The following is a 23,383-nucleotide window of genomic DNA, read 5'->3' as shown; positions in this document are numbered from 1 at the left end:
ATATGAGCATATCTTGAAAGAGGTCCTCCAACTAGGTTACGATATATAACCTGAAACTTTCTTTATTCTTTAGATTCTTTTCGTCTAACTTCAGAGGATAAGGCACATTCTCTCCAAAGATAAAACTCTGATTTCTAGCCTTTCCTTGTTGAAATCAAGAAGTTCAAATCATCCACCTTTCGGAGTCATTAGAATAAAGCAGAGGTTTCTGTCACGAGCTTGGTGAACGAGTGCTTGATCGACTAGAATCATCTATTGAAAAGGCTTCAATAAGTTTTCTAACAATGGAGACACTGAGGTGAAAAGCAGACTATGTCTATGTCAATGAAAGCAAGTAATCAAAATGACAATTATATCATTTCAAATATATATAATTAATTGTCACAATTTACTTGCTGTTGTACACTCTAGTAAAATAACAAAATTGTAATAACTCATTACAGACATAAATCAAGAATCCCATATGGGACCAAATGCTGCAATCCCAGCTTTGTTGCAAGCATTTACAACATCTCTGCTTCCTTCAGGATTGCTGGTGACGATGACCACCTGAGCATTACATCTCTTGGCTGTGATCACACTGAGTTCAGACACATTTGGCCTCCCAAGAACAGCAGTATCATGAACTATCACCTTCTCTTTTGGATGCCCACTCATCATTCCTTTGATTTCCTTCCCAAAGCTCTGTTCAATCCCCTTAGCCACCCACAACAAGTTTACGTCTGCTCTACATGGCTGCAGCAGAAATGAGAGGAAGACGCAGATTCCTGAACCAGTGGCCACCAACAACACCCTCTCGTACATGTTCACCAGATATGGCAGGCCTGCGAAGTGAACCTGGCGAACCCACAAGTGGCTTGGTGGGTTTGAGACCAGAGATCTTGTGAAGTCTCCAACTGCACCAGCAAGCATCATGTGGTCTTTCTTTCCGTCTGAGATTATCCCAAAGGCGTGCCATTCGGACAGCGGTGAAGGACTGATTCTTCCCAGTATTCCGGCCTTGATTCCTCCTTGGAATTTGATGATCGACGCGTGGCCGGAAGCGGTGGAGATGTCGACACGAACACGTCGAACTGTGAGCCATGGGATGATTATAATGATTGTGATGGCCATAGTGAACCAAAACTCTTGTGTTTTGATTAACCTTGACCCGAGGCCGCTTGTGTAGGATTTGGATTTCGGGTCGTAGGAGATTGTGAATATGATGAACGCCCAGAGAAGAAGAAGAGAGGCCCAGCCAGCAAAACGGTGAGTTCGTTCGAATACATTGTGATGGAGATGGCGAACCAGTGGGAATGCCGCCAGAGAAGAGAGGCAAAGAAGGCCAAGAATGGCGGAGGCGACGCCTATGATCTCCGGTGAAGTGTTGTCTCTGTCTTTAAGAGTGAGAACCAAAGCATATACGAGCCAAGAAATAGAGGAAACACCACAGCCGCTGTGTATGCCTCCTACGCCTTGCAAAATAGCAGTTGTGCCAGTTTTGAGAAGAAGAGGCACCCATGGCCTCCCAAGGAGCTTCACTGAAAGCCAAAACACGACACGAAAGAAGGTCTCGCTTCTACAGATAGTCAAAGTGAGTATATTACCAATAGAGAAGAGAGCGGCCCTATTTCTTGCATATGGGAAATGACCTGTTGCTGCAAGAACCAGGCCAATAATGTTGATGATCAAGCTAAGAATGAAAAGTCTCTTGTATATAGTGAAAATTCCTTGATCTAGAAGTATGATTGACAGTCTCGATCCGTTCTTTCGTGCAGGTTTTGATGGTTGCACTTGTTCATGCTTGCTGGGGAGTGGGATCATGACTGGCTTCTGGTTCTCCACGTCGTCGATTTCTTCTAGGACATGTTCGACAGAATCATCGTCTTCTTCTTCGCGTTCCACCTCAATGTCACAAAAGTGGCTACTGGTCGTGCTACTGGATCTATGAAAATCAGAAGGAAAAACTCTCGAAGAGCCAAAAGAATCTGTGTGAAGCTTGGCCTCAAAGGCCAGCTGGGTTCTGAAGCTTGAGAACTTCGCTGGGGTTTCCATGGAATGAATAGTAGTTGGAATGCTATGAATTCAGAAATTGAGATTTGGAAGCATGGCAATTGGTTTTTTAAGGTTGCTTTCCCCTTGTCCAAAGAAATGTTCTATTTATAGACGCTCCCCCCTTTTGAAACTAGTTTCAATGGTTATCATCTTGATGAACATCCTAAACTTATCAGCTTAGACTGTTTATGTTTGATTTGAACAGTTTATATTTAAATCTTTAATTAATTATTTTTAAATAGAAAAAACTATTTTTTGAAAGAATGATAGTTAAGAGATTATCTTTATTTTAGATTCTATACATATTAAAAAAATTATTTTGAATAAATAAAAATAAAAAAATCAAATATGAACTATCTAAATGAGATATGAATGATCCAGATTTGATGAGTGTATGGTACTCATTAAAACGATGAGTACTGAAACTAGTTTTCGACAAAGAATTTTTAGCCGCCTTTTGTCTCTTGACAGTTTGTATTCAAATTATTGCTTTGACTTTCTCACAAGACAGATTATTCGCAATCCTTTTTTTAAATAAAAAAGGAACTTATTTTTATATGCTCTAAAATTTTTTTCTTAAGAAAAAGATAGGAAGAAGACATCGAATAATCTCCATTGTTATTATTTCTTTTAACATGTCCTTTTTTTGGACAAAATTTTAACGTGTCTATTGGAAATTTAATACGTAACTGGCTCTACTACTAAATTATAATATCAAAGAAATTCTAATTCTAATTCTCTTAATTTTTATGAGCAGAATTTTAGTTCTTTAAAATTAAATGAAATTCGTAAACTACGTAAAACGCCAAAAGTGAAATGTAAAATGTTGACAAACAAGTGGAGAAGTGGCAACAAAGTTGACAAACTACATGTACGAGAGTGGTGGACGGTGGGCCACTTTATGGCTTTTTAATCCGAACTTGTCAGTTGGTCAGATATCTAGTCGATGTTAAAAGTTAAGATCTAGAAAAGAGTGTGGATACCAGGTAGTAGGATTTGCCCTTGTTAAAAAAAAAAAAAAAAAAGTCAATGTGCACTTTGAGACATTAGTTCAAATATGAATGGTCTAACGATGGATCAAAGTCAATTCAATCAAAACTAAAACAATTTAATTTAATTAAAATTACTTTAAAAACAGTATATATATGTATGTACTACCTCCAATCTTTAATATAAGAACTCGTTTGACTTTCAATTTGATCCTAAATATAAGACTCCAATTCACTTTGTTTTTCATATTTATCCTTTTTTTTAAAAATAATCCTTATAGTAGTTGTACATGTTAAATATTCAATCAAATAACAATTTTAGCTATTACAAGATTAGCAAGGATATTTTACAGAAGACAATACCTAATTAATACAAATATAATTAACTCAACAAACTTTTTTTAATCTATTCAAATTAGTAAACTAGCTTTTATATTAAGGACCAGAGCTAGCATGACATAAATATTACAAAAGTACAGACGGTTCCCCACCATTACCCCAACCGAAGATGATAGATTAAGTAATGATCGGATCCGTCATTAAGTAGATTGAGAGAGCATATGTAGTTCAATGATTAATAGGTCTAGCCGTGATTAAACTGAAGTCAATTCAATTATGATTAAAATAACATAACGTAATTAAATTGTGATATATATTAAGGAAAAAACTGATAAAGGATTCCGTTCTATCTCTACATTATTGAAGCATGGGAGGAAAAGTCCCTGTATGAACCTTTGAAATCAATTTTGTTGTGATGTGAGGCAATGCCGTGGAATGGAAACTCATTGAAATTTCTTGGCGAAAAAATATGCACGTCATGGAATTTGAATATCAAATTATTTAAAAATATAACAACTTGTTATAAATTTTTATATTAAACTGAAGTTTCCTTGTTAATTTCACTAAAAATATAACGGCTTGTTATAAATTTTATATTATACAATGAATAAATTTGTTTATACGTTATCCAGCTTTTAAGAAATATGTGCCACACCTTTCAACATTTATAGATAGTGAGACGTCAAATTTTATATATTAAAGCAACAATCATGTTTTGCAAGACTATCCCAATGAAGGCAGTATATTCTTCACGATGATGGTTGTCAAAGTTACTTCAAGTATATAACTCGATATTTCAAACTATATATAGATGCAGTCTTCTTAGCTTATACCATCGAAATAATAATAATATTAATAGTAATAAGACTTGTTATAAATTTTGCATCTTAATTAACACATATATGCAAAAAGGTATTCAACCAAAAATGATTCTGAAGATATAGCCACAATTTATCAAAATCATGTGGTTTATGTGGTCTTGTATTCTTCTCACCTTTTCTTTCACTAAAAATCAAATATATACCACCAATATTTAAGAGTCAAAATCAATATACTAACAAAAATGATGATAATATTTTATCACTTACCAATATAAATCTTTTAAATATATTTAATTTATGATCCGACCTGACCTGGTCAACTATTTCTGCAGTTATCTACTACCATATATAGATGAGTCTTAAGTTGAAAAAATACACACAAACACACACACGTATAGGTGAGTCTTAAATTGACAAGTTGACCACAATACGGCTGAAGACAAGTTTTTATTTTCTAATAATGCAAATTGCTTTTAAGAGAGCATACGAAAAACCAGAAGAAATTAGAAGGGGTGGGCAATAAATATTTAATACAATTTGGGAATTGAAAATTTATGTTTCGAGTACCTACGTAATGTAATAAGAAAAGTTATTCAAATAAAAATATAAATGAGAGACACATACTTATATAACAAAATTGAATTGAATAGAACAATTAATTAAATATACACAAATTATGAATATAACTAACAGGAATAACGTATCTTTTTGGTATAATTAACATAAAATATACAAATTCTTTTGTTTTAATTTGAAGAAATTAAAAACATACCCATAATTTTGTTTACGGTAAAATATTTGTAATTTATCCTTTTTAGGAAATATTTGTAATTTCATTTTGAATATAAATAATCAAATTCTTTTTTTTAAACAAAAATAGAAAGGCGGCTGCATTATACATCACGTAAGGTCAGTTTGTAGGTTTTGGACAGATAAGGACATTTGAATGAATATCTATATGCAGTGTATCCATGGAATAAAAATAATCCGACCGCAGCAATGATGAAGTAAATAATACTTCTTCCAATTATAAAAGTACGAGCAAATTGAGATATTTGTTTTTATTTTAAATATAAAATCTCCATCTATTTTATTTTTCAAATTATAATATTAAAAAATGGCTTTCATATGGGGTAGCTTACATTATGAGGGTATTTTAGGAAAATAAAAACATATTTTATCATAAACAACTCAACTACTACCTCTTGTTCAAATTATAAGACCTCGTTTGCAATCTATAAATGATATCTTATGATTAGAATTGGAGGTAATATTTCTAATCTTCTTAAATTAGTTATCTAATTTTTATATTTAGTAAAAAATAATCACATTTTTTGTCATCCATCCATTTTCCCTCTAGCTCCTCTTTTGCTAAAATCTTAATTTGACTCTAATATGAGCCATAATATTTTACGTTTAACGTAGGCATAAGTTATGTAGACTAATGTGGATGTCCAGTGTCCAAGTAGATCGGAGAAATTCTTGCCTGCTCCGAGAGCACCAAATCATTTATGCTCTGACCAATCAAAATATACCACATCAATAAATTTAATCTGACGTGCAGGCTTATCTGTCATTTTTTAAAAGCTTAGTTTCCATTTTTTCACCCGCTTCTCACTCCTCCCCCACATTTCTTTCTGTTCGTCTTTTTTTCAAATCCTCTCTCATTGTTAACCTTGTTTCCTCCGACGCCATCCCTACTCCTCAGATGCCGAGCGGTGTCCTTTCCTCCTTTTTCCCAGCAGAAAATAAAAATAGCAAACCCCACATAAATTTCAGACCGCAGAGAAGATGAATTTTCCCTCATGACTTTAGATCTGAAATAGGAACCAACCAGATTCTAGAACCTGAAAAAGGGAAAAGGAGGATCGGAGGAGGTAGGGCGGTGGAAGTGACGGTGGGAGGAGTTGGAGGGTGAAAAGTAAGTGACGCAAAGAGGGAGGGGAGGGAGCCAAGATGAGAGAGGATGAATAAAAAAGGTCAAGGAGATGAAGGAAGAGAAGCAGCAAAACGCATCAAAGAGGAAAAAGTGAAAGAGAGAGAAAGTCAGGGAAAGAAGATGAAGAGAAGGGTTATGGAGAAAGAAGCGATCGAAGAAGATGGGCATGTGTTTTTTTAAAAAAAAAGGATAGATAAGATAACACGTCAGATTAAATTTATTGATGTGGTGCATTTTGATTGGGTGCATTTTGATCGGTCAAAGCATAAATGATTTGGTGCTCTTGGAGCATGCCAGAATTTCTCAGTCGGTCTCCAATTGTGGGGCAAAGATAATTAGGCATCTTAATATTACGTAATTTGGTCTAATATATTATTGAAATAATCATCCATCATATATCTTGCAAAAAAAAAAATGTAGAAAGGGAAGGATGAGGAATTGGAGATGAGGGGACGGAGAAATTTTTTTTAAATAATTTTGATTTAAAAAATAAAAAAACGGGATTAAAAATTTTTAATTAGATTTTCTTGCACTTTTATCTTACATTTTCTTTTTATCATAATTTCAAATGATCCCAACAAACTGTTGATTGAGCTAGTAAGTGGTTTCATTCTCATAAAGAGCATAACATAAGTTCAAATTATAAAAAGTGCATTTGTTGAGAGGACTATAATCTTAATGTTCCCAATGCGACAAAAATTAGTCTCCAACCCAAAATAAACAAAACATTCTTTCTTTTTTTTGAAGTTCTTTGCACATAAAGAATTGAAATAAAGAAAGTTAACAGGAAAAAAAATCCACACGCACACATATATATCAAGAAATGAAATCAAACTAAACAAAATGGAATAATGAAGCTAATGCATGAACAAGAAACAAAGCAACAATAGCAAGATAACGTCAGAAAAATCAAATGGAATCAAATGCGAACAGAAAGAAACAGAAAATCAGTGAACAGAGGATGAAGTCACATCAGGAAATAATGAACAAAATGTTCTTTTTCTCTTTTTAAACACAATGAATAGAAAGTCCTTTGATCATGAAGAATTGGAATAAACTAAGTTAAATTTAAAAGAAAGATCAAAGGAAAAGAAAGAAGTAAAACCAGAAACAAAGAGCGAGTAAATGAGAATCCGTAGCTTTAAGTGACTGAGTAAATGAGAATGTTAGCACACAATGAATGAGATAAAATTATTAAACAAGATTGAGGTCATATAGAGTGTGCATGAGCAAGTTTTTTTTTTTTTTTTTTTTAATTATAGAAGGTGGTATGAGTATGTAACATCAATTGTCCTTGTCCTTATATCCAATTAATTGAAGGAAATAAAGAAACACCGATTTTACTATATTACCCTGCTTGTTACTTCTATATAAAGCACACCCTCCAAGTTCTAATCTTAATTGATGTGGAACGAATCATGTTTTGATACCAATTTGTAAAGGATGAATCATACTCTCATACTAATTGATATAACAACCGGACTTTAACCCAAAAAAAAGAATATCGAAAGCCAATAAGCAATACGCCGGACAAAAAAAAAATTATACCAATTAGTATTTAGGCTTGTATCAATTAATTTGGTAGTTTAAATATATGTATTTTATTTTTTATTTTGGTTTTACACTTCGTTATTTTAACTTAACGGAGGAACATAAAGAATTTTATTAATACTAATGGCTATAATTGTTCGTATCAGACACCTATATTGAAAGTTCTCTCCGTTGATTTATTTTCAAAGAACTTGTGATAAGTGTTTTCTTATATGTTCTTATATGTCAGCCCACATTTTGTGCCCTAGAAGAGAATTAGCCAATTGTTCTAGTGCACACCCAATTAAAGGAAATAAATAAACTCATATTTGAAGCTTGTTTAGTCACGTTCCAAACTCTAATGCGAATTGATGTAAGATGAATCATGATTTGTTATTAATTGATGTAGAAACTAGACCCTGAAAAAAGAAATATGAATATTGAAAGTTAATAACCAATATGCCCAATAGAAAAATAATTTTGTATTTGATGGAGGAACAAAAGAACATTGTTAGTATTGATTGTTATAATTATTGGTATCACAAACCTATATGTACATATCTATGACGGTTCTCTATGTTTTTTTCTCAAGTAAACTATAAATGTTTTCCTATATGCAAGCCTACATTCTAAGTGCTAAAAGAGGGAAAGCTATATTTTCATTATCCCATCATCTTATTCCTACCATCCAATGAGACAGATTTAAAAAGTTATTTATATATAATTGTTGTCTTAATTTAAACGATAAATTTTTAATAGTGATGCTTTCTTATACATTGTCCAATCTCTAATACTAATCGGCTTTAATGCTAATCAATATTGAATGAATCATGCTCTGATACTAATACATGAAGGATGAATCATGTTCGTCTATCAAATTGATATACAAACCAGACTTTGAACAAAAAAGTGTACGAATATTGAAAGTCAATAAACACAGTATGTCCAAAAAAAAAAGCAACAAACAAATACATAAATAAAACTGAATCGCAAAATAGAAAACAATTTAATCAAATGAATCATTATGTAACTAATTTGGATAAGGTTGTGAGCCTGTTAAAACAAGATTGCACAGATGTAAGTTAAAAAATTCATAATTAAAATTATGATAAACACATTTAATACAAATACTTTCAAAAACTCTCATAATAACTTAATTTTTGATGATAAAATTCATAATTTTAGATCATAATATTAATTAACTATTCTCTGTTTTTTTTAGAAGCTAAGTACGCATCCTAGAACATTTGTAACCACACATGATGCAAATAAGAATCAAATATAGTTATAAAAAAATTTTTATTTTACATGTTTATTAAAACATAAATAATATTAAGATTACAAAATTAAATCATAATAAATAAAATTTGAACTCAAAGTAAAATCAACGTTTTAAAAGTCGGATTGGATCGAGCGCTCAGACTAGTTAGACTATTGGACCATTTGAGGCGGTGAGCCCTCCTATACCGACTTAGGGATGGAAACTAGAATAACGCTATGAACTGGAGTGGGCATTTTTTTTTGAGTAAGTAACTGTAACACTTACATCACAAAGATCTAAATAAAACATAAACTGCCTATCTACTTTTATAACTCCCACCTTTTGTAGAAAAAGTGGTTTCTGATCAGAGAGGAAAAAATTTCCTAATCCCTATAGGCAGATTTAGCTAGTGAATCTGCAGTGGAGTGGGTTTTAAAGAACCAGGAGTTCAGAGATGGGGGTGAGTTATCAAAATGACTAATTTTTTACAGAAGACAGGGGTGAATAAAAAAGACAACTGAAAAAAGCTTTAAAAAAAAGAAAGAAAGATGGAGATTGCACAAGGAAAAAAAGATGAAATAAAGGACAAAGAAAAGAATGAAAAAAAAAAATAAAAGAGGGAAATGAAAATGAAAAAAGAACTAAGCAAAATAGATTAAAAAAAAAAGAAAAGTAGAAACCTCATGCGGAGGGACAAGGGCAAGAAGATAAGAAGATGAAGGTTGCGGAGACTGGAATGGTTAGGACTGGCAATTGTTAGTGTTATGATGCAATATACCAGAGTTATTATGCAACGGCTAAATGAAATAGTTGCATTGAGATGTGAAAAAATATGAAGAGATAGGTAGTCAATGCAAAATATATAAAAGCAGAACAATATTAACCATAACTCTTCCATTTAGTTTACACATTTTTACCTTCTTTTTTTTTCAACCAAGTCCTCTAGAACATAATCAGTTGAAAACATAGCCCGCATGTTTTTTTTTTCCTATTAAAACTTCAATAATAATTATTTATTTTTTATCTTCTGTTATGGTTAAATTATAAATTAATATATTGAAAGATTTATATTATTTTAAACATAAAAGAGAGGTAATCATCAAAACCCAATAAAGACAAAGCGATCAAAAGTTCATAATTTTTGTTAGTATATCTTTATTTTTATATTTTAAATTTCGTATATTAGGATATTATTAGATTAAAAATTAGATTCGTTAGAAGTTTATTATATATAATTATCATATATATTATTTATTAAATATTTATCTAATCAGGTCCAATACTTTTAAAACATTGGTAAAAATGTCAGCTAATCACCAAGATCCTATACTCATTCAAAATTTCATAACATGAAATGTTTTACTCTATCATAAACAAAGTTACTATTAAAGCAAATCTTTTATCATCAAGCATCGTGGAAAAATCTTTGGGAAATTGCAAATAAAGACCCCCAATATATAAAATGGCAATCAGAGACCCTGAATTTGAGAAATTGCTGCAGAGGACCTGGTCTTAATTTGCAATTATGACATGTGTGTTAAATGGCTGAAATGCCCCTCACTCATCGTTACTGTTAATGAAGGTAGAGACTAGGATTTTAATGCATGGCGGGAGAGCTGCTGGAGAAGGAAGACCCGAACGAGTTTGTGTGATATTGGGATGGAAGATATTCCAACATTGGCAATGATGCGAGTAACTTACTGAATAAACCCTTCTTGTATTGTTCCTTGTAAGAGTTATTCATTGTGATATTCTTTATCTTCATCTCTGCTATGTGGGTGAGTAGGCTGGAGCAAGGGAGGGAATGTGAGGTATAGTTGAAGATGAAAGATATCACAATGTAGGAGGTTGTGGTTAGTTGGAGGTGGGATATTTTTGTTTTTGTAGTGTGAATGGTCATCTCTCATTTGTAGTGCATGGTGCTGGTTGCAATGGGGAAGGGGTAGGAGTGTAGTGGTTTGGCAAAGTATAGATGGGATAATGGTCGTTAGTTTGACTGTGAAGGTTGGGGTGTTGCAGCGAAAGGAGGGAATGACGATGCCATGATTTTGGGTGTTGAAGATGTCAAGCCCTAAAGTGAAGTTGTGAAGCCCTAAAGTGATGTTGGGAAGACAGGAGGTTGCGGGTTTTTAGTTTGGTATGTAAATGATTGAGTTGATAGAATAAATGTGTAAATATTTGTTAGTGAAGCTAACGTATTGACTAAACATAAATTTTTGCTGCAGATTAGTATGAAAAATGGATTTCAATAATGGAAGAAGCTGTGGGAAGGAGTTGTTCTGTTACGTGCATGTTGGTGGACATTTTGAAGCAAATGGTGAAGGGGTAGTTAAATATATTGGAGGGAGTGTAAAGGTAACCAGTATAAAGGAATGGATAACAGTAGACCAATTGTGTGGAATAATTTCACAGTGGATAGGCAATGATGGTAGTGGATATGAGATTAAGTATAAAGTTAAATTGATGAGAGTACATTTATTGATCTTTGTGATGATGGTGATATCTGCAACTTGTTTAGATATAATGACAGCAGTGGTCATGTGTATGTAGGAGGGAAAGGGAATGATAGGGAACCTAGAGCAAGGAATGATCTAGACATGTAAGTGGTTATGTTTTCCAATTGAATCTTGTTATTTACTAATATATTGTTAGTAATTCGTATAGAAATGTTGTAACCAAGCTAATGGTGTTGCAGTCCTGAATTGTAATTAGTAAATACAAGCATGTTATTGAGCATAGTAGACATGTCATTTCCATTTGTAAAGTTGTCTTTTAGAAATGCAGGCTTGTTATTAGACATAAGTAGTGGTTTCTATATGTAGACTTGTAATTCAACATATTGCAGTTGTAATTATCATATACGAACTTGTTATTTAGATCTGCAGATGTTATTTTACTAACCAGTAGTTTCTATATGGAGATTTGTTATGTGAGTAACTCAAGTTGTAATTACCACATGCGGACTTGTTATTTTAGCAACGAATAGTTTGTAGATGTAGACTTGTTATTTTAGTTATTAAAGTTGTAATAACCATATGCGGACTTGTTATTTAGATATGCAGACATATTATTTTATTCAAACTTGTCATTTGAATTTAGCCCTCCTAACTTGGTATTATGGTGGTAGGAGTGAGAATTTATTTGGACTTTCACAAGACATGAATGCATTCAAAACGACCACTGGTGATGAACATAAGGCAGTGAATATTGAGAATAGAGTTGAATGCCTGACTTTTGAAGGAGGCGGATCAAGTCAGAGAAGCAAGTGTAGTAGTTTAGAGAGTCAAGGAACATTGACAAGCGAGATGAATTGTATGAAATGGGCAGGAGTGTTTGTAGAAGTGGGCCAATATGTTCCACATGTTGTTGCCTTTAGGGAAGCTGTGTACAGGTTCAGTATTACAGAGAAACTTGCAGCGAGATATGTTAGGAATAGTATGGAGAAGATGAATGTGAGGTGTAAAGTAGAAGGATGTCCTTGGAAGATATGTGTAAATACTATTGGAAAGAACAGTCATCTATTATGTGTGATTATATTTTGCAATGAGCACATTCATTCAGCGTAAGACAATTTGATTGTGACTTATGGTGGGAGTGCTGCGTTGACATCATCAGTAATAGTTGAAGAGATAAGGGACCATGTTGAAAAACGGCCCATTGAGATAAGGAAGATGTTGGAGAGGGAGTATGGTGTGAGGCTTACATATTGTCAGGCATATAGAGCAAAGGAAAAGGCAATGGAAGAAATACATGGGAAACTGGAACAGTCCTATATGTTAATACCATGATTATGTGAAAGGTTGAAGGAAACTAATAACAAAACGGTTGCTGAATGGGCCTCCATTAGTAATGGATTTGAGCGTGTGTTCATTGCATACGATGCATGTGTTGAGGGTTTTTTGAACAATGTAAGGCCTATATTATATGTTGATGATACTCATTTAAGTGGTCCATATAAGAGGACGTTATTGTCAGCTTCGGCATATGATGCGGATAATGAGATGTTACTGTTTGCAATAGCAATGGTGAAGGGAGAGAATCTTGATGACTGGACGTGGTTTTTTCACAAGATTAAACAAATAGTTGGTTCAATGCAACTGACTATTGTGTTAGACATACATAATTCCATAATTGGTGCTGTGCAAGCAATATTTGAGGGTAAAAGGCATGCATACTGTTATAGGCATGTGAAGGAGAACTTTACCTCTGAATATATGAAATTAAACAGAGGTTGAAGAAGGACAAGTGAAAATTCAAAGGAAGATGCATTGAAGGTACTGGATAAAGTGGTTTATGTAAGACTTGCGGATGAGTTTGATCATGCGTTGGATGATCTTAGAAACATGTCTCATGAGTTATATAAGTGGATTATCAATCAAGGTGATGTCGATAGGTGGGCATTGAGCAAGTTCCCATATAGAAGGTGGGACAACATAACAACTAATTTAGCTGAATCTTTTAATGCTTGGATTGTAAGGGAGAGAAATATGCATGCATCATATGTGGCAATGACAAAGTAGAGTAATTGTGTGGGGCCAAAAATAGAGGCAAAAGTGTTGGAGCATGTGCATTTCAGTAGGTACATGCACTGTGAGAATTATGGAGGGGGAAGGATATTCATGCACACATCACGTGAAGACCAAAGAGTGGACCTTGGCCTGTACCAATGTACCTGTGGAACTTGGCAAATGTCAGGGATTTTATGTTCACATGCTTATGCAGCCATTAAGACCATAGGGGGAAACATTTATGAGTATGTTGAAGAGTGTTGCAAACGTTCATCCCAAGAAAAAATCTATGCCCGGAGCATGGTTCTAGTGGTGAAAATTGATATGCCTCACCTGAATGACTATTGGTTTGAGAATCTTACTACCCAACCCTTGCTTTTACCCCCAATCATTGTTAGGCCTTCCGGAAGACCAAGAAGAAATAGAAAGGAATCATAATTCCACAACAAAAAAAATATATCATTGTACTAGATGTCTTCATCTTGGACATACAAAGAGGACATGCAAAAATCCTAACCCAAGTTGACTTCCACTTATAAATGGGACAACTAATTTTTTTGGCACATATAGGGTTCATCCTTCTTAATTTTTTTGGGAGCAGGGCATTGGTAGATGTGCACATATATTTTTTGTTAGTTCTATGTTTGGTGACAAAGGGACATTAAGTGGAAGATGCAAGTTAATGTGCACTTATCATTAAATGTTGTAAAGAACTTGTTGCTGTGAAAGAAATCAGAACTTGTTACTTCTTGTTACTTTGCGTAATTAAGTTGTCATTTGCTTTTGTGGACTTGTAATTTCATGTTCACCAAAAGTGGTTGCTGTCAGAAATGTGCAAAGTATAATTCCGTGTTTATTAGAAGTGGTTACTGTCAGAAAATGGAATGTGTGAAAACGTTATAGGAACTTGTTGTAACATCTAAACTTTTAGGCCTAGAAGTACTAGAAATAGCCTGAATTGGATAGGCTACTAGACCCTTTTTGAGCAGAAGTCCCAAAGATAAGAAAGGAAGGCAAAACAGTTTCAGGGACTAAACTGCAAAGTAAAAGTTTTAAGGGGCTAAAGTGTAATCAAAGTTAGAGGCTCTAGTAAAGTCTCGAAGGCCCAGAGAGAGAAAAGAGACTAGATATAGGCTAAAGGTTAAGCTAGAAGCCTCAAAGAGAGGATTATATGAAGCTAAGTCTAAGAAGGGACTAAACTGTAAATTCAGAAAGTTATGACCAACAGGGGTAAAAATGGAACAATATACAAAGAATTCCAAGAAAATCCTAAAAAAATGGAAAATAATATTCTAAGGCTCTTCTGTGAAGAGAAAAGACGAAAATACCCCTGAGGCAACTTAAATGGAATTTATGAGGTTATTGCTGGTAAAAAGTACACTACAAAAAAACAACTTATTAGCGACGGAATTTACGACGGAAACAAATTCCGTCAGAAATTAGCGACGGAATTTGCCACGGAAATTCCGTCGCTAATTTTTTAGATGGATTAGCGATGGAATTTCTGTCCGTCGCTAATCCGTATTTAGCGACGGAATTAGCGACGGAATCTTTTTCTGTCAGACAATTCAGTCGCTAATCCATCAAAAAAATTAGCGACGGAATTAGCGACAGAATCTTTTTTTGTCAGACAATTCCGTCACTAATTCCGTCGCTAATCTATCAAAAAAATTAGCGACGGAAATTCCGTCAGAAATTAGCGACAGAATTTGTTTCCGTTGCAAATTTTAAGAAAATAAATTACATAGGATATATATACAAGTAGAAAAATACTGTTTATCATAATCTATTTAAATCATTTAATTTTTTATATAAAATAATTTATTAGATTTTATTATAGTAGTTATGTTTTGAATTTTGTGAATAACAAGATTTTTTGACTAATTGTAAATGATTTTCTTCAAATATATAAACCACATATACATAATATAATATAATGTAATATATATATATATATATAATTAAATTGTATATCTTATCAATGTTAATTAAAAATAAATTTAAAAAATATTTATGAAAAATTATTTATGATGTAAAATTCAAAATTAGTGTCATTAGAAATTAAAATTATATTAAAAATATTTTTTAAAAAATAAAACATTATAAAAATAGTAAAACAAATATTTAAAAATTATTTTTTCATTAAAATAGTTATGATTAAAATTATCATATAGTATATTTTTAGTTTTTAATAATATATATAATTGTTTGTCTAAAATAATATAAATATATTTAATTTTACATAATAAGTCAACAGGTTCATTGCAGCTCAATTGGTAAAGCCGCACGTGCGCACGAAGGAGGTCCTGGGTTCAAGCCATGGATAAGTCACTTTGAGAAGGGAATTATGTGGTGGTGACACGTGGCGCACACGTGGCAGGCGGAGGTGAGGTGGCAGCACACGTGGCAGTAGATGTGAGGTGGCAGCGACACGTGGAGGTGGTCCCAGTGATGACGTGGCAACTGGTAAAGGTGCCACGTGGCATTTTATTTTATTTTTAAAAAAATCGAATTAGCGACGGAAAAATTCCGTTGGTAATTAGTGACGGAAAAATTCCGTCACTAATCAATTAGCGACAAAGGAATTAGCGACGGAAAAAATTCCATAGCTAATTCCATCGCTAATTCCGTCGCTAAAACCATGTTTTTTTGTAGTGGTATACCGTTTGAGGTAATTATTTGAGATAGCAAGAGACCTCAAAAAAATGTATACAAAAATGAGATTAAATGGTTAGAAGGTTGTACTAATTTATAAAATTAGTCCCGCAACCAAAAGGCCAGTGGAGTGGCTTTAATAAATTAAAGAGCCGATAAAAGAGTATTCTAGTAAATGAATTTTATGCAAGGCTTAAAGGAAATGTTATGGCCTAAGAAAATTCATAGATACTCTCTAGAATTAAAGGAAATTTATGGATCTGACAGAAAATAATTACAGAGGCCAGAGGACTGTAATTATAGAAAAGAAGTTAAACCCGGAGTAAAAGTGCACCGATAAAGTGTTAATCAGAGTCTTGCACTTTACTTGGCCCACAAGTCGCCACTTGTCAAGCCTTTAATAGATGGTAATTAAAGCTTTCCAAGTGTCAAGCTACCAATGGAGAGGATCTTGACTTTGGAATGTAATTATATTATGAATTAAGTTAATTAAGAGAGAGGTTTCAAGAAGGTTTAGGCATTTAACACTTGGACTTTCATTAAATGTGGTAAATGAGATATTTTGAGAGCACTAAGGAGCTCATCTCTCCCCTAAATCAGATGGGAATTTCGTCCAAGGCAAAGAGGAGAGGAAAAGAGAGGGTTTTGGAAGGAGAACCAAGGAAAGCTATCAACTTTGGTCATCAATCAAGGATTCAAGGTGAGATCTTGGTTCTAGATGTGTTCTTGTCTTGTTTTCCTTCTATTTTAAGGTTGAAAAATCTGTCTTCTCTCCCTTTTGATGGCTGGTTGAAATGGTTGATGAGTGGGAAAGGGAGTTTGGTTGTTAGATCTTGCTAGAACACCTCAAAGTATGGTAGATCCAAGTGGATCTATGTGAAAATTGGAAGAATTACGTGTTGATTTATGCCTATTTCAAATTAGTTACTGTTCATATCTAGTTCTGAAATTTGGTATGCTTAAAGTAAACTTTGTGAGATTTAAATCCATGGGTAGAACACTTCATTTGGATCTGTGTACGATTTATGGTGATTTTTCAAAGTTAGGGTTTGAAATCTGGAAACAGTGTTGAACTTTTGGGAGAGTGTCGATTTTCGTACAATTCCGGTACTGTTCGGCATAGAATTGGTTACTGAAACTATTTTTTCTTTAAATTTAACTTAAGGAGATTTCAGTGAGACTTGGAAGCACTCAATTTGGATTTTTCTACATTTAATTATGAATTTTCAAAGTTGAGCAAAAATTCTGGAGTTTCTGCGTGAACAGTACCCGTGAACCAAAATTTCCAAATTTGATATTCTTGAATCTAAAGCCATCTAAAGTGGTCCTAATTGACAAGAAATGGATCTTAAGGATAGAAAATGACGAGATTTATGTTAGAAAAGCTAGAAAGAAAACTCTAAAAGGAAGAGAAAGGGTTGAGGTTCAAGAAAGCTAGTCTTGAACTTTATGTAATCTAGTGGTCCTAATGGATTGTATGATCATTATCGTTATGTTTAGGACCTTGGAACATCCAAGAGGATTTTTGGTGATGTTGACCAAAAGCTAACATGGTTGGAAAGTCAAGGGAGTCAAAGAAAAAGTAAGAGGAAAGCTTGAGGTGCAAGGTAGTGAACTTACCCTTTATGTGCTTGACATGGTATGCTCATGTGTTGGTTTGTATTTGTTGTTTGAATGATGTTGTGACTTGATGATTGTTGCTGAAAATGCTTTTTTTAATATGTTCCCATGGCCATGCATTTTTATACCAAGCATAAAGCATGATGGCATGTCACTAGTTAACTTAAGTTTATGAAAAACTACATATCATACACTAGCATCCATCTTGTGCATGTATGTGGTAATGTTTGCTATTGAGATTTCCCTGAATCTCACCCCTCCCTAACCAACCATTTAGGTCAATCAATGATGGGCACTAATGGCATGAGAAGCAAGGAGAAGAAGTGGAGAATTATTGATGCTAATGATTGATATTATTATTCAATGTACAATTCTCCTATGTTGTGAATGCCATGTGTCACACCTTACTTATATAATACTTTAGCATTCATTTAGAACCATTCCAGACCACTTTGGATGGTCTTAAGCTTAACAATTTCAATTTGGACGTTAATTTTCGGAAAATTACTGTTCACTGTCCAGTTTTCATATTACAGGTCCAACTTTGAAAAATCATAACTAATTCTAGAAATATCGTATGGAGGTGTTCCAAAATTCTACGAAAATATCTTTCAATGCTCTTTAAGGGAAAAATATTCAACTGAACTCATCCTCACTGAAAACGTACAGTTTATTGGATTAAAATTACTATTCATTTGGTAAAATCTGGACTTTCCAGATTCTGCGCTTTAACTTCAAAAATTCATATCTCATTGTATACACACCCAAATGATGTGATTTACCACTCATTTTAAAGCTTGGGATATGCATTATAATTGTACTAAATTCTGTAGCTTAACTCATTCATATGATAGGTCAAACTGAAGCTTGAAATTAACTGCTTCAGGACCTACGTTTTATCCCTTAATATCTCTTTATTTTAATTATTTTTATTTCTTTGGCATATCTAACATGGCCTTAATCTTTCTCATTCATACTCATATACTTTCATTCATGCCATAAACATCCTAAGCATATACATTGAATTGATGGCATTCATAACATAACTTACAATATAGGAGAATTATACATTGAATAATAACATCAATCATTAGCATTAATAATTCTCCACTTCTTCTCCTTGCTTCTCATGCCCTTAGTGCCCATCATTGATTTGACCTAAATGGTTGGTTAGGGAGGGGGTGAGATTTGGGGGAATCTCAGTAGCAAATACTACCACATACATGCACAAGATGGATGCTAGTGTATGGTATGTAGTTTTTCATAAATTTAAGTTAACTAGTGACATGCCATCATGCTTTATGCTTAGTATAAAAATGCATGGCCATGGGAACATATTAAAAACAGCATTTCCAGCAACAATCATCATGTCACAACATCATTAAAACAACAAATACAAACCAACACATAAGCATACCATGTCAAGCACATAAAGGGTAAGTTCACTACCTTGCACCTCAAGCTTTCCTCTTACTTTTCCTTTGACTCCCTTGACTTTCCAACCATGTGGGCATTCAGTCAACATCACTAAACATCCTCTTGGATGTTTCAAAGGTCCTAAATATAACCATAATGATGACACAATCCATTAGGACCATTAGATTACATAAAGTTCAAGACTAGCTTTCTTGAACCTCAACCCCTTTCTCTTAGTCTTAGGGTTTTCTTTCTAACTTTTCTAATATAAATCTTATCATTTTACATCCTTATGATCTATTTCCTATCAATTAGGACCACTTTAGATGGCTTTAAATTCAAGAATATCAAATCTGGAAATTTTGGTTCGCGGGTACTGTTCATGCAGAATCTCCAGAATTTTTGCTCAACTTTGAAAATTCATAATTAAATCTAGAAAACTCCAAATTGAGTGCTTCCAAGTCTCACTGAAATATAATTAAGTTAAATTTAAAAGAAAAATAGTTTCAGGAACCAATTCTACTCATAACAGTACCAGAATTGTACGGAACTCGATAATCTCTCAAAAGTTCAACACTGTTTCCAGATTTCAAACCTTAACTTTGAAAAATCACCATAAATCGTACACATATCCAAATAAAGTGTTCTACACATGGATTTAAAGCTCATAGAGTGTACTTTAAGAATACCAAATTTCAGAACCAGATATGAACAGTAACTAATTTGAAAAAGCCATCAAATCAGCACGTAATTCTTCCAATTTTCACATAGATCCACTTGGATCTACCATACTTTGAGTTGTTCTAGCAAGATCTAACAACCAAACTCCCTTCCCCACTCATCAACCATTTTGACCAGCCATCAAAAGGGAGAGAAGACATATTTTCAACCATAAAAGAGAAAGAAACCAAGGCAAGAACACATCTAGAGCCAAGAACTCACCTTGAACCTTGATTGTATGACCAAAGTTGATGCCTTTCTCTTGGTTTTCCCTCAAAACTCTCTCTTTTTCCCTCTCTTCATGCCTTGCACGAAATTCCCATCTGATTTAGGGGAGAGATGAGCTCATTAATGTGTACAAAATATCTCACCAACCATCATTAATGTTATGCCAAGTGTCATTAGCCTACTTAATCTTAATCCTTTCTCTTAATTAACTTAAATCATAATATAATTAAATTCCAAAGTCAAGATCCTCTCCATTGGTAGCTTGACACTTGGAAAGCTTTAATTACCATCCATTAAAGGCTTGACAAGTGGCGACTTGTGGCCCAAGTAAAGTGCAAGACTCTGATTAATACTTTATTGGTGCACTTTTACTCCGGGTTTAACTTCTTTTCTCTAATTACAGTGCTCTGGCCTCTGTAATTATTTTCTGTCAGATCCATAAATTCTCTTTAATTTTAGAGAGTATCTATGAATTTTCTTAGCCCATAACACTTCCTTTAAGCCTTGCATAAAATTCATTTACTAAAATACCCTTTTATCGACAAAACCGGCTCTTTAATTTCTTAAAGCCACTCTACTGGCCTTTTGGTTACGGGACTAATTTTATAAATTAGTACAATCTTTCAACCCTTTAACCTCATTTTTGTATACACTTTTGAGGTCTCTTGCTATTTCAAATAATTACCTCACATGGTATACTTTTTACCGGTAATAACCTCATAAATTCCGTTGAAACTGCCTCAGGGGCATTTTCATCTTTTTTCTTCATAGAAGAGCCTTAGAATATTATTTCCCATTTTCTAGGATTTTCTTGGAATTCTCTGCGTACTCTTCCATTTTTACCCCTGTTGGTCATAACTTTCTGAATTTACAGTTTAGTCCCTTCTTGGACTTAGCTTCATATAATCTTCTCTTTGAGGCTTCTAGCTTAACCTTTGGCCTGTATCTAGTCTCTTTTCTCTTTTTGGGCCTTCGAGACTTTACTGGAGCCTCTAACCTTAATTATACTCGAGCCCCTGAAAACTTTTACTTTGCAGTTTAGTCCCTGAAACTGCTTTACCTTCTTTTTTCATCTTTGGGACTTCTGCTCACAGGGGTCTGGTAACCTATTTAATTTAGGCTATTTTTGGAACTTCTAGGCCTAAAAGTCTAGATGTTACACCATGTATTTAATTATAAAGCTTATGGCATGTATAGGAATGTATGAGCATGAATGGGAAAAAGTAAACCCATGTTAGGTATGCCAAAGAAATAAAAAGAATTAAAGTAAAGAGATGTTAAGGGATAAAACGTAGGTCATGGAGCAGTTAGTTTCAAGCTTCAGTTTGACCTATCATATGAACGAGTTAGCTACGAAATTTGGTATGCTTATAGTGCACATCCCAAGCTTTAAAATGAGTAGTAAATTACCTCATTTGGATATGTGTACGAAGAAATATGAATTTTCAAAGTTAAGGCGCAGAATCTGGAAAGTCCAGATTTTACCAAACGAATAGTAATCTTAATCCAATAAACTGTACGTTTTCAGTGAGGGTGAGTTCAGTTGAATATTTTTCCCTTAAAGAGCATTGAAAGATCTTTCTGTAGAATTTTGGAACACCTCCATACGATTTTTCTAGAATTAGTTATGACTTTTCAAAGTTGGACCTGTAATCTGAAAACTGGACAGTGAACAGTAATTTTCCAAAAATTAACGTCCAAATTGAAATATTTTAAGTGTAAAACCATCCAACGTGGTCTGGAATAGTTCTAAACGAATGCTAAGGTATTATATAAGTAAGGTATGACACTTGTCATGTGCCATAGTAAAGTTGTCATTTAGCAATGTCAAGTTGTAATTCCGTGTTTATCAATAGTGGTTGCTATCAGAAATGTGCAAAGTGTAATTCCGTATTTATCAGAAGTAGTTGCTGTCAGAAAACAAAATGTGTGAAAATGTCATAGGAACTTGTCATGTGCCATAGTAAAGTTGTCATTTAGCAATGTCAAGTTGTAATTCCCTGTTTACCAGTAGTGGTTGCTGTCAGAAAACAGAATGTGTGAAAACCTTATAGGAACTTGTCATGTGTCATAGTAAAGTTGTCATTTAGTAATGTCAACTTGTAATTCTATGCTTATCAGTAGTGGTTGTTGTCAGAAATGTGCAAAGTGTAATTCCGTGTTTATCAGAAGTGGTTGCTGTCAGAAAACGAAATGTGTGAAAACGTTATAGGAACTTGTCATGTGCCATAGTAAAGTTGTCATTTAGTAATGTCAACTTGTAATTCCGTGTTTATCAGTAGTGGTTGCTCTCAGAAATATGCAATGTAATTGCAGCCTTCAAAAATATGAAAATGTATTAAAACCTTCTAGGAAGTTGTCATTTTCCACAGTAAACTTGTCATTTCCTTTTTGAAGTTGTAACTTCACATTTACCAGTAGTGGAAATCCAGTCGTTTCATGAAAACATTATTGGAACTTGTAATTTTCGGTAGTGAACTTATCACTTTCATTTGTGAACTTGTTATTTCATGATTATCATACGTGGAAATCCACTCATTTCAACAGAGAATTTAGGTTTTATGAAAACCTTATTGGAACTTGTAAATTTCACTAGTCAACTTGTCAATTTCCTTAGTGAATTTGTCATTCCGTGATTATCATAAGTGGAAATCTACTCATTTCAATAGAGAATTTAGGTTTCATGAAAACCTTATTGTAACTTGTAAATTTTGCTAGTCAACTTGTCAATTTCCTTGGTGAATTTGTCATTCCGTGATTATCATAAGTGGAAATCCACTCATTTCAACAGAGAATTTAGGTTTCATGAAAACCTTATTGGAACTTGTAAATTTCGCTAGTCAACTTGTCAATTTCCTTAGTGAACTTGTCATTCCTTGATTATCATAAGTGGAAATCCACTCATTTCAATAGAGAATCTCGGTTTCATGAAAACCTTATTAGAACTTGTAAATTTTACTAGTCAACTTGTCAATTTCCTTAGTGAACCTGTTATTCCGTGATTATCATAAGTGGAATTCCACTCATTTCCACAAAGAATTTAGGTTTCATGAAAACCTAATTAGAACTTGTAAATTTCACTTGTCAACTTGTCAATTTCCTTGGTGAACTTGTCATTCCATGATTATCATGAGTGGAATTCTACTAATTGGAATAGAAATTTTCCCTTGCATGAAAACATCTTGGGAACTAGTCATTTGCCATTGTCAGCTTGTCATTTTCCTTTATCAACCTGTCATTCAGTGAATCAATGTGCGAATTTAGCCACTTTTAATACAGAATCACAAATTTGTATGAAAACCTTTTCATAAGTTGTCATTGGT

General features: G+C 33.6%; 1 protein-coding gene across 1 annotated transcript; it reads right to left on the bottom strand.

The window, feature by feature from the left end:
* Window positions 1-450: 450 nt before the first annotated feature.
* On the bottom strand, window positions 451-2,034 carry LOC114731792 (adenylate-forming reductase 03009-like). The gene is made up of 3 exons (XM_028919049.1): window positions 1,302-2,034; window positions 710-1,217; window positions 451-652 (listed from the first exon to the last, which is right to left on the bottom strand). The coding sequence occupies exons 1-3, from the start codon at window positions 2,032-2,034 to the stop codon at window positions 451-453; spliced, it is 1,443 nt and encodes a 480-aa protein (XP_028774882.1).
* Between the last annotated feature and the right edge of the window lie 21,349 nt (window positions 2,035-23,383).

The sequence above is a fragment of the Neltuma alba genome, unplaced genomic scaffold (genome assembly GCF_004799145.2).
Source record: "Neltuma alba isolate B1F8T4 unplaced genomic scaffold, ASM479914v2 tig00012846_pilon, whole genome shotgun sequence".
Classification (NCBI taxonomy): Eukaryota; Viridiplantae; Streptophyta; class Magnoliopsida; order Fabales; family Fabaceae; genus Neltuma; species Neltuma alba.
The sequence above is the reverse complement of the archived record's forward strand: the minus strand, read 5'-3'. Positions and strand labels throughout refer to the sequence as shown.

Excerpts from the sequence above, each read along its gene's own strand:
- LOC114731792 (XM_028919049.1), bottom strand. The coding sequence starts at position 2,034 with ATGGAAACCCCAGCGAAGTTCTCAAGCTTCAGAACCCAGCTGGCCTTT. Across the intron at positions 1,218-1,301 it reads TCTTTGCCTCTCTTCTCTGG|TCTGGGCGTTCATCATATTC; the intron begins CGGCATTCCCAC and ends CTCTTCTTCTTC. Across the intron at positions 653-709 it reads AGAGCAGACGTAAACTTGTT|TGGGCATCCAAAAGAGAAGG; the intron begins GTGGGTGGCTAA and ends AGGAATGATGAG.